Below are 11,964 nucleotides of genomic sequence, written 5' to 3' on the forward strand. Positions count from 1 at the left end.
ACAGACAGACAGACAGACAGACAGACAGACAGACAGACAGACAGAGAGGGTGTTATCTCTGAGGTCAGCTCTGACTCATATTCATGTAAAAATAGCTCGTGCCTTTTCAGGATTGACCAGAAGAAAAAGAAATTGTAGCTGCAGGATAACAATGATGTCGGACGTCAGTGCAGCGAGCCCACCTGTGATGCTGTCGATTTCAAACGCAGAAAGGTCTTGGGTCAGGGAGTACCTGAGCTCTCCGTTAGCAGTGGTGGGGTCATCAGCATCGGTTGCCCTCACCTCAATGACTTTAGTTCCTGCATGAACATAAATGAAAAAGGGAATTTGCATCATCAATAAAACAGAGTTTTATTGAACATACTAGCTGTTTAGCTGATTAATGCAGTGTGATTATGTGCTAAGCTTGTGTTATTTAAGTCAGCAAAGTGCCTTTTTTCACAGCGGGATGTGCTAATGAATGTGACAGGTGTTGACATTATCTTTCTTTTTTCCCAGACTTTTCACAGTCCAGTCTATTTTTAATGTAAATTATCACTGGGCAGTAAATGTCAAATTCATACTTGCAGTGATGGGAACTTTGTCTAGCAAGAATTTGCTCCATTTATGGCCTTGGCAACATGTTTTTATTGCTTTTTGTGTGTTTTCTCACAGAGTTTGGGCTTGTTGGAACACACTGAAGTTGTGAGCTTACAAAGACCAGCGTGAAACACTGAATGTAGTGTAAGGATGTATAAATGAACCCAATTTAAGTCTATTGGCAACTATCAATCTTTCTCAAATCTTCTGACAGCGGCCCAACTCACCTATCATGGACCTCTCCATAATGGATCCATTGTATATTCTGGAGAAAACGGGACTGTTGTCATTGATGTCCGTCACCTGGACAACAAAGTCTCCAGCGTCTTCTATCAGCTTGTTGTTCCCATCATACATCCTGGCAATCAAATGGTAGGAGTTCTTCTCCTCTCTGTCCAGGGATCTGGTGACAAACAGGTCTCCTTTGCGATCCACAGTGAAGATGGTGTTCGCTCCTTCGCCTTCTATTTTAAAGCTCTTCACCTCCAGTCTCTGGCTCGACCTCAGCTGTGAAAGGAAAAAGAAACGGTAGACTGTTCTCAGCGTTCAGTGTTTTGTCCTAGTTGGAGTGAGACTCAAGTCAACAACTGCCAAGCAAATTTCCACAAACAGAGTATTTTAGCAAAAACACATGCATATTCATCAAAGAGCTGGTTGGCAACAAGTTAATGTCCCAGATTGTTGGCATTAACAGCATCAAACTGAATGAAAGTGGCAAGTGGTGCATATTTTCCTTCCCTTCAGACAGCCAGGGCAAGTAGATTGAACATTTAACCACTAAACTATGGAAGTTAGGCCCAGGAAGAAGACCATTGTGCAGCTTAAAGCGACCTACCTGTCCTATCTTGTAGGCGATGGGTGCAGGTTTCTCCTCCTCCACGTAGAGAGAGTTCCAGATCCACTCTCTCTTCTGCCTGAACAGGACTGGATGAGTCTCCTTCTTCACAATCTCAACAGGGCCTGGCTTCTCTGCTTCCACCACAGGAAGGCCCGAATCTTCAGCAACGGCAAGTGAGACGGACAAGGCTATAGCGGCCATAAGCCCCATAGTCCACAGCTGGAGCCAAGCCATCATCTAGCACAGAGAGGAGAGGAGGAGTGAAGGAAGAAAGAATCAGGGTGAGAGAAGGAAGAGGCAAGACCGGAATAAGCGATGTGAGGAAGCAGAGATGATTATGAAGGGAGAGGAAATGAGAGAGGAGAGAGGGAGCAAAAAAAAGAAGGGAGAGAGATCACATTAAAACCACTTATCAGCCGTGGACAGACCCCGTCACTGTGCCAGGGTGAGACTCAGAGTGAAGGCCAAGGACTCGCCGTCCCCTTACAGTCCGCCGCTGAGCTCGAGGTCTAGCTATCATTTAGGACCAGGGCTCTTAAACCTTTTCAGCCTGGGACCCGAATGAAACATTTAGCCTCTCATCATGGGACCTGGGCTGAGGCATATCACCACTGTGGTCGTATGGGGATCTATTAAACATAGGCCTGTGACCCATTTTAGGTCCTGACCCACTGGTGTAGCATGAGAGAGAGAGAGACAGACAGACAGACAGACAGACAGACAGACAGACAGACAGACAGACAGACAGACAGACAGACAGACAGACAGACAGACAGAGTTGGAGAGAGGAGCTGACATTAAAACCACTTAGGATGTCTGTCTTTATCAGCCATTAGAAAGGCCATTTTCCACAAAGGGACTGTTTGACATTTAGAATTTTTGATTGGTATTTCTTTCCCTCCCTTTAATACAGCACATCAAATTGTGGAAAAAAATAAAGGGGCTTTGTTGCTCATAGCAGTTCCTGGAATCCAGGATTACTGGCTCATTAATTTTGAAGTCAAACATGATCCTGTTCTGGCAGACATTAGTAATACACCAAAGATGATGCAGCCACCTTCTCCAGAGTTTCAATAAGACAGCGTTTGCACGACAAGGGTCCCAACACCGCCGGCACCAGCAAATCAAAAGCATACAGTCATTCAGCAGAAAAGGCTGAACGTGGCTCAGCTTTTGCATTGATGTAAGACGTCATTTGGCAACGGACTGCTCTGAATAGGCCAAAACAATTAAGCAAGGACACATTCCTGGTGGATGACTTCTGTTTACCTTGAGATCATTGAAATGAAGGATTAAAGGATTTGCTATAAATCAGTTGTAAAATCTTACACTGTGCAGTTTTTTGGCACCAGATATGTATTCAAACTCACACATTGTATAACTCTAAGTGTATTTTGTCTTCTCACCTTTACTTACAGCAACAAGTCTGCTTGAACAAATCCAGAGAAATAAAGACCCTCTAGCTGCTTTGGCAGCTCTGTGAGGCTCTAATGTACGCAGAGATAAACTAAAGTACTCAAAGGATCTAAGTTTGACCTGATGATGGCACTGGGTATCACCAAAGCCACAACTATCAACCTGCTGGTGAAACTGCAGGAAAAGTCAGGGGATCACCAAAGTCTTTAGGATTCATCCTCTGGGAAACATGAATGTGGGACCAACACACTGACCTGAACTGTATTTATTTATTTCCCAATGCTGAAAATGATGACAAGCGAAAAATATGTATCAAACCCACCATTTATAGAGACACGGTTAGGTCCAGAGACTGACTCACTGCCGAGCTACTTAACCATCAATGCTGTGTGTAACGTCATAAACGACACTGATGTGGCCTGCGATGTAACACACAAACGGACAGGCTAAATTGTCCGAAGCTAATATAATTCATATTAAAGATGAAATTTGGTGGAATCACATATAAGAATTTAAACCAAAAAGGCACCTCATCTGATTTATGGCTCTTGACTGATAACAAGTTGGAAGACGTTTCACTGCCTTGCATCATTTGCTCCTGCCTGCAAGCTATTTCAGCACTATTTAACCAAAATAAAATGTATACAGCGCACAAACAGCAGCAGTCTAGTAAACTTTAGCTTTTCCTTGTTCTTTCTTACTGTCTGACGCTCTCTGTCTGTCTCTCTGTCCCCCATGGTTCCTGTCTCCCCCCATTGGGCTCTATCTAATAAAGCAGAAATGCCAGGGAAATAATCTTCAAAACATTTTAGTCTATATGTGCTCTGTACTCCAGGAGATATCTCAGCGCAGCCCTGTGCCATCCCACTAGACAGATTAGTGCATTTTATTGTCTTCCAGCCATTAGCAGCAGAGAGGGAGAAGGGAGATTACGATGAGGGGATTAAACCAGCACAAAGTCTTCTCCCTCTAATGGCCTAATCTGGTATTCTGCTGACCTCCCCTGACCTCTTCACACGGCTCCCCACAAATCAGCTCAAACAAAGACTCAACAGTGTTTTTGGCCTTTAGTTCACATCCTTTTGTTTGGGTTTTATTTTTCCTCTTGTATTTTTCTTTGTTTAGTTTCTTTTCAGGACTAAATTAATTAAACAGAAGTGACTCTGAGAATAAGTGATTTATTTCTCTCTGCCTCCAAATGCACTGGCACCCTGGGCAACTGCCTATGTCGCCTCTATCATCAACTGCCATTAGGGAAAACTCAAAAAGAGTCTAAATCGGGCATGAGGAACCTAAGGTCTCCAAACCCACAAGGCAATTAGTAAACACAAAAAAAAGAAAAGAAAAACTTTTTCAGTGATAAAGAAAATGACATAAAATACCAAATTTGTTTCTTCCAAGTGGTCCCTGAATGCAACACACATAGCGGCTGATATCATGTCAATGCATCATGGCATCAAAGCGAAAGCAAATGCTAAACTGGATGAGCTGCGAGGTCAAATGCTTTTGGACTAAGTTCTTCTGAGGAGTTTGGGTGCTCAAGCAGATTTCACAAGACCACGTTCTGACAGACAGTGTTCTGCAGGCAGGTTTTGTGGTGCGCTAATAGCTAAGAAGCTGAAACCTCATTCAGAAGGAGAATTAGTGAAGGAATGTGTGATTGGGCCTTCATGGCGGACATTACCGAGAACCTCTCAGAGCTGAACCTTGAGCTCCAGCAGCTTCTCGGCTCTCTGCTTTCAAATGTGAAATCATTTGAAGTAAAATTAAAGCTGTGGCAGCTGGAAAGAGGAAACACTGTGCATGTTTCCACTCTGCAAGAACAAAAGCTGCTGTGACATCTGAATATGCCGCTCAGTGTGAAAACTCCTTCAGGCATTTGGCGAGAGTCTAAGCCAAGAGAGTCTTGGCTGACGTGCCTGACAGCCAACACCGTGAAATCACTGAGCTGCAAAGCAAAGACCTGCTACTGAGAGCAGCTCTTTTCAAATCTGTAGCATCATCATCATCATCATCACTCGCGTCTGACATCAGACACCTCACTGAGGGGAGGTAGTTCCTCTCATCGCAGAGTTTTGTGTGATGTAAGTGTTCAATAGTCTAGCATGGCCAGGGATGCTGCCACTCCTATGAAACATTTCTTGGGTGCCAATGAGTATGGCCCTCGAAGGACCAGGATGAAAATTGAAAGGGCCCTTGATAGAAAAAGGTTCCCAAGCTCTGGTCTAAACCATCACAATAAGAGGAAAACTAGGATGTGATGAAGGGGAAGGGCAATGAAAAGCGGTTTCTCCTTTTAACTCCGATTAAACTTGTATCACGCGGATAAAATATTAAATTTCACATAAATAAAACTGACAAATCATATTTCTGAAAGTGCTAACTGGTGGGATCTTACAATTGACAGTCTTTGGTCTCCTCTGTCACACTGACGTCCTCGGGATCATCTTCTAAAAACCCTTTTTCCCACATCACAGAAGCTGATATTAACTGAGTTCACTTGGTGTCTTCAGTCTTTCCACATGGCTGCTGTTTAAGACCAAACATGTCCTTCTCCTCACCCTGCTTAGCTCTTACTGTCATCAATCCATATCCTTCCTGGACAAACAAAGCTGTCACTTTGTGCCGTTCGTGTATGTTCTCACGCGGAGTCCTTAAATGACTTTCAACCAGGACGAAATCAAATGAGCCGAATCTGTCGTCTTTATTTTTAGACCAGTGAGCACGTTGTAAATTAGCCTTATGTTAACGATGGAAAGATTTACATATTTTAAGCAAACTGAGGAAAGTTTCAGAATGCAAACAATATGGATGAATACATAACAGGAAAATTCCCCAAACTCTTGAAAGTTGAGTTGTCTAATCTTTACTGAAACACAGCAGAGACAAGATCAACATATATATTGCTATATATTGCTTTTTGGCGTCATATTACTGCATTTAGTGTGAGCATGATGACCACAAAACCCAAAGGAAGGTTGTTTTATCCACCTGAGCAGATTGGAAGCATGTTTCAAACTTAGAAATCAAACATTAATGAGGTAAAATGAAGAAACTCCTACTTCAGTAGTTCATTTGATCAGTGCTTTAAAGGAAACATGAATCAGACATTTTCGTTGGTCGGACATCTTTTTCTTCATGTTATGTGGTGATTGGTTGAACCCAATGGGACGTATCAACGTATAAGTCGGTGTCACTCAGCTAAAAAGTTTCATATCATCACTCAGACTTTTCCTCGCCATCACACACAACATCTTACTCACACATATACAGTAACATCCTATGACTGGCACACACACACACACACACACACACACACTTATGTTTGTGAGGGGAAATCCACGGGGGGGCATTTTCCTTAAAAGGGCATTTTTTAAAACTGCATTTCCGTGTTCGGGGGGCAGCACTTTACTCGTTCCCTTTTATCAGCAACAGGAAGTGTAAACACAAAGCCTTCTGGGAAATGCCGTCGGGCGTGTTAATGAATGGTCATCATTAGTGCGTGGACACACCCTTCCTGGTATTCAGCTGCTGGCCGCACGTCAGCATGAGTTTCTGTCTGTCTCTGCGTGTCTCACACTTTGTCCTCCTGTCTCTTGCTGTCTCACACTCATTCTTTCTTTGCTTTCTGTTTCTTTCTTGTTCTTTCTTTCAATCGTTTCTTCCCTTTTAAACGTCTCCACTTCTCTCTCAAGGTGAAAACTCCACCTTGTTTTTCAATCTATTTCTGTCTCCTGTCCATCATTCCTCCCTTTTCTCACCTTATCTTCTTCACCTCTCATCTTTTTCATCCCTGTCGCTCTCTGCACCTCACCTTAAAAGCAGATTTAGCACCTTAAAAGATGGTGTGGAGGATAAACACACCAATACAGCCAGAGTTTTTAGCTGCAATTTAAGTCCACTCTCCTGCTGAGAGTATGCAGACTGATGCATGGAAAGTGACAGAGGTATTGAGCATGATCAAGAAGATGTAAATGAAGTTTAGATTTTTGCTCGCACCTGTCATTTTTATTTACGCCGGTAGTTGTTAGTTTTATGATAATCACCGCTTTAATTTTCCTCTCAACTGCAAGAGCTATACATGCAAATCTCACTTCAGGATTAAAGTTATTTATGGCATCACTTATCAAAGGCATCTTTCAGAGGTATGAAGAATAAATAACATCCAGGAATATCTGTAATTACATCTGTACATTGTCCGCAGGCAAGGGAGTGTGTGTGAGTGTGACGGAGGAGCGGAGATACAGTTGTCATTCTCCGGGATGTTTTGTGACTGGCAGACAGGTCTGACCTAGTTTCACTCAACCAAAGGCTAAAGCACAGAAACGAGTCAACAAGACTTCATAATCCTGGCAGTTGCTGAAGGGTCGTTGAAGTTCATGCGCAAGTCTGGTTGAGTCGTTTCTGTGTTTTAAAGACAGAGATTGAAATTCGGCTCAGTCCTTCGTGATGAAATCTAAGGAGGGACGAGGGGTGTGTCCGTCTTTTGTCCGTCTGTGATTATCTGCATGTCGTTCATCGTGTCTTGGACGGTGCTGAACGTCTCCTCTGTGTTTGACAGATAAACTTAATCTGAATTTACCACTTTGCATCATTTGCAGAGTGCAATATCAGATTTATTTCTTTTCATTTTTAAATGATTTAAACAAGTCTGTTGTCAGTGCCAAAATAATCATAATTTAAGCATACAGGGAGAATCTAGCCAGGTTCCAGATGTCTGAATCTCTAATTCTTAAGTAATTCAAATAGGTGTGGTGTTGTGTTCACTGACGGATCTTTACCCAGCTTGAAAACAACCAAGTCAAGCAGAGTTTTTTCATGTTGAAAGGCCATTATCTTCTAATACCAGAGCCAGAAAATTGATGCATCTGCAGTCCACTTATAGAAACGACAACTCTCCATTGACGTATTTCTTTGGTTGGTGTGAAAAACACTAACCGCTGCAGGTGTCAGCCTGAACTGATGTGACTCTCTACTGACTAAAAGGAGCAAAATGAAAAGCCCTCTGAAAAGATGGTGTATTTTTAAGTCTAAGCATGACCAGTTCATCAGTTGGTGAGTCTGTCCATCTGTCCATCAACAGTTTGGTTCAGAGGAAAATATTTGAAACTGTCCAGGTTTCCAGGATGGAGTCAGTGTGTGTCTTTGCTCTGGATTTTTACCACACCCAGAGGATGATTCCTAAAGATGTTAATGAACTTAGACTATCTCTATCAGCAAGCTGAGGCCACAATATCCACAAGAAATATCTGCAGAAAATCATCTAATAGATTGAGCTCCTTCATAACGGAGGAACATGTTCGATCTTTAAGCGCCACCCTGCAGAATATCAGGAGATATACTGACTGGATTGCACAATGTTTGTGACTGTGAGGCCACCCCCGGCCCCCAGAGGATGAACCCTGTTGACTCTGATGATCACATGACCTTTTCCGTAGCACCACGCTCACATGAACATATGTTGTTCATCCTGTTCAGCACTTTCCTACGAACACATCAGCCCCTGTGAGCACTTGAGGAGCTTCTGCCTTGAAGTCTTGTTACATAAAGATCTGTCTCAGAATTATGTCTTTGGCACAGTTTCACTAACTTCAGTCCAGTTTTTCTACCCTAAAACCAGGAGTTTGTTTATTTGTGTGTATGTGGTACAGGAAGTGCCTTCACAGCCTCAAATCTGTGGTGCTAGACTGCTGAACGCTGCAGTGAGTCTGCTGTTGAGATTAAAACAGGTTTAATCACAGAGCAGCTTCTAACAATCTGTCTGCCAGCAAGTCACACCAGGAACCGCGACTACTCACACTCACACACACACACACACACACACACACACACACACACACTGTGTCCTCGCCGTCATGTCACAGAGCGTATTCACGCTCTGATTGGTGTTCATGCATTTTCTAGTTAATTCTATTTTCTTCCACAATCAGACAAATCAGATTTTATTAAAGTGAACCGGTTACGAATGATGTCGGCCAGCTTTGAGACCGACAGTAATGACCAACAGTCATCTGAAAGTAATTTAAAGCCTAGCGTGTTATCCACATTGGCTCTGGCTCAGCTGTCAGCCCCTGTCTCTGCTGAAGGCAAAATTTATAAACTACAGCACCTCGAAATACGGAAAATGTTAAAGGAGCACAACCATGCGGGATCAAGATTTCCTTGTTCATACAGACGGTACTGAACGATCTGAAGCCACAATATAATTCATGCACATATTGTTAAAGCAGTTATATTTAAATCTGATCATCTCCAACCAACACATCACATCTTTTGTTAATTTAAAATCCGTCCCATCAGGCCAGTTTGCACCATTTGGACACTTCACAGTCTTCATACTGAAGTGAGGTGGAGCTGGAGCTATGGGCCAGTCAGGGTAGCCTTCAAGTACATTCAAGTGACAAATTACTGATAAATTTCATTTAATTCAGTTTTATTGTCCTGTTCCATTGTAGATGATTACATGTCTCTGCTGATGTATTCTCTGGGTGTGGGGCCTAAAAACTGGTTTAAAAATACTGCTTAACTCAATTGAAGCTTGTTCAAATACAAGTGAATCCAAGTATTTTGTAAAATAAAGAATACAGGTCAGTCACTGAAAATAAAACCCAAACTGGGTCTTTCAGTTGTAATCAGCGACTTCAGCCGAGCTAACATCGCCACAGCTGGACAGCTTGTCAACCACTCTGACATATATCTGAATGAATGAATGGCTCTAATCATGAATCTTCTGCGTGTGTGTGTGTGTGTGCGTGTGTGTAAGTGAGTGTGTGGGAGGGTGAAGACTCCCAGATGGCACCCAAAGGATTTTCCCTGATAGTTCCCTCTCCAGGAATTAGACCGCTGGGTTTAGTTGCATCAACGGCTTTGAACGTAACAACCAAATCAAACCACCTCTGTCCCTCTAGGCCATGGATACAGATCCACAGAGAACATCCATCACAACAGAGCATTGTCACATGCACAGGGTAGACAAAATAACAGAAACACTTGCTTCCAGCATGCAATGGAATCCAACTAACCCACAAACGACAGCATCAGAAATGATCCGATTACCCTCTAAAATAAGCATCTCAGCAAAAACTGTCTTCACAAAAAGACAATTTAGTAAGATTTTATTGTGAAATGTGGCTTTGTCCACCCCGTCATGTGATGTTTGGCATAAGCAGATGAGGACTGAAATATTAAACTGTATAGCAGGGAAGTCTTCAGCTGACAAAATGACACCGCTCAACTGGCAAGATCTTTCCTACTTTGGAAATATTAAATGGTGTCATCAATATTTTATAGCCACACCAGCTTGACATCAAGTTGACAGCTGCAGGAAAAATATGTGTTTTTTTCTGTGTGGAACTCTTCAAAATGAACAGCTGACGACCTCCTGGTGGATTTAGTCTGCTTTTAATTTTTTTCCTCCTCTGTCCACAGATCACCCTGCATCGTCTTAATGGTCACAGCCGTCTGTCTTCAGGAATGACAGCCCAGCCTCTGGGGGGGAACAGTGCTCAATTACAGCATTCAAATCTACACCGAGCTGTCCGAGATCATTGGCATAACATATGTGAACAGTGACGGTGGTCGACAGCCTGTCCTTAAAGGGGTGATAACCATCATTTCAAGTTATTTCGGTCCCATCTTCCAGACAGTTTGGCCGGTATTCATGAGCGTTTCACCCTGGAGTGACTGGGAAAGTAGCCTGGAGCATTTTCAAAGGATCTGGGTTACATTTTCTGGCGATGCTGCTGTACACTGCTTTTCAATCAGAATGAAATGTAGATTCACACTCCCACTTGCTGAATGGGAAATCTCTGGATGAACCTCTCTGTACATTTGTAGCACCTACTCACACTTGTTCTCCAGGCGCACACACACACACACACACACACACACACACACACACACACACGTAGCACAGTTGTGCAATCAGCATTTCCATTTTCCCAACCTTAAGACCGAAAAATAAAAGAGAAGGAAAACTTACCACACAGGCAGAAAGTCCAAGCCAAGCAGAATCTTAACTGTCGATCAGACCTCTGTTTTGGCACAAAATGAAGCCCAAATCCTTCAAGGTGCTCTCTTGCTCACTCAAACTGGGGTTATATTTTATTAATGTGTCAGGTTGTGGTGGAAATTAGTGGCTGGTAGGTGGTCGGATGCTCAGCAGGGAGTAAAACCAACTCCTCGCTCTCGCTGCTTTTTGCCTGCTGTTTTTTCTGATTCAGAAGGAGAGCAGCAGGTGTTGCTGTACGGGCAGGGATTCACCAGGTCTCTGTACAAATCCCTTTCTGGACGGTGGAACACAACAGAAGACACATCTGCGATGATGAAGTATGGGTTGATTGTATCCCAGAGATGGATTTCCAAACAAATTTAGGATCAAAAACCTGACTTCACTCGGTGGATAGATATCGCTGTTGAGTCTGCAGGTTTTGTCTCAAACAGGTAAAAACACCAGTCGCTCCAGCTCTAAAGTTTTTACCCAAAAATGTCTTTATCACCCTGTTTTCCTTCCTCAGGTTTTTCCTCAGGAGTCCAACAGGTTTCTAGTCTCTTGCTCTTTTTCTTGCTGTCGCCTCTGATGTGGTTTTCTCATTCAGTGGCTGAAAGCGTTGAACCACAGCTGTCCGACCACAGTCCTCTCTCACACAGGTCACTGCCCACTTCCTCTTCCTGTTATTGTGGTCAGTCTTCTTCGCTGGTGCTCCCTGCTACCGCTCCTTTTCCTGTCCTGGAGGGGAAAACAGACAGACGCAGAGGTATGGAGAGGGCTACGGGATTGATGGAAAGACAGAAAAAAGAGAGAAGCAGGGAGGGAGCACATATGTCAACACAGCTCAAAGATGCTCGGAGAGGCAGAGAAGGCAGCCGGCTCATGTTCGTGAAGCAGATGGAGTGAGTGTGTGAGGGAGAAGAAGGGAGGGAGGGTGATGGGGAGTAAGGTGAGAGAGGCGTTACTTCTCAGTCCTTCTCAGAGAGAGAGAGAGAGAGAAAGAGAGAGAGTGGGGGGGGGATTTATTATTCATGTGTGTGAGAGAAGGATTAAGTTAAACAGGTTATTGGGGATAATCCTCAGAGATTTCCCCACATGAGGCTAGTAAATATTTCAGACTTCGGCGGGTGAGTGTGTGTGT

The 11,964-nt window shown here is 43.3% G+C and overlaps 1 protein-coding gene across 1 annotated transcript in view; it reads right to left on the reverse strand.

Moving 5' to 3' along the window:
• The window catches only part of cdh5 (cadherin 5), a 30,325-nt gene extending 18,628 nt beyond the window's left edge, over window positions 1-11,697 (reverse strand). The window contains exons 1-4 of the mRNA XM_070977462.1: window positions 10,815-11,697; window positions 1,415-1,654; window positions 807-1,086; window positions 183-299 (exon numbers count right to left, since the gene is read on the reverse strand). Coding sequence (XP_070833563.1) covers window positions 183-299; window positions 807-1,086; window positions 1,415-1,654 — 637 coding nt within the window. The 5' untranslated portion in view covers window positions 10,815-11,697. The remainder of the gene's footprint in view (window positions 1-182; window positions 300-806; window positions 1,087-1,414; window positions 1,655-10,814) is intronic.
• Between the last annotated feature and the right edge of the window lie 267 nt (window positions 11,698-11,964).

The sequence above is a fragment of the Chaetodon trifascialis genome, chromosome 13, assembly GCF_039877785.1.
Source record: "Chaetodon trifascialis isolate fChaTrf1 chromosome 13, fChaTrf1.hap1, whole genome shotgun sequence".
Taxonomy (NCBI): Eukaryota; Metazoa; Chordata; class Actinopteri; order Chaetodontiformes; family Chaetodontidae; genus Chaetodon; species Chaetodon trifascialis.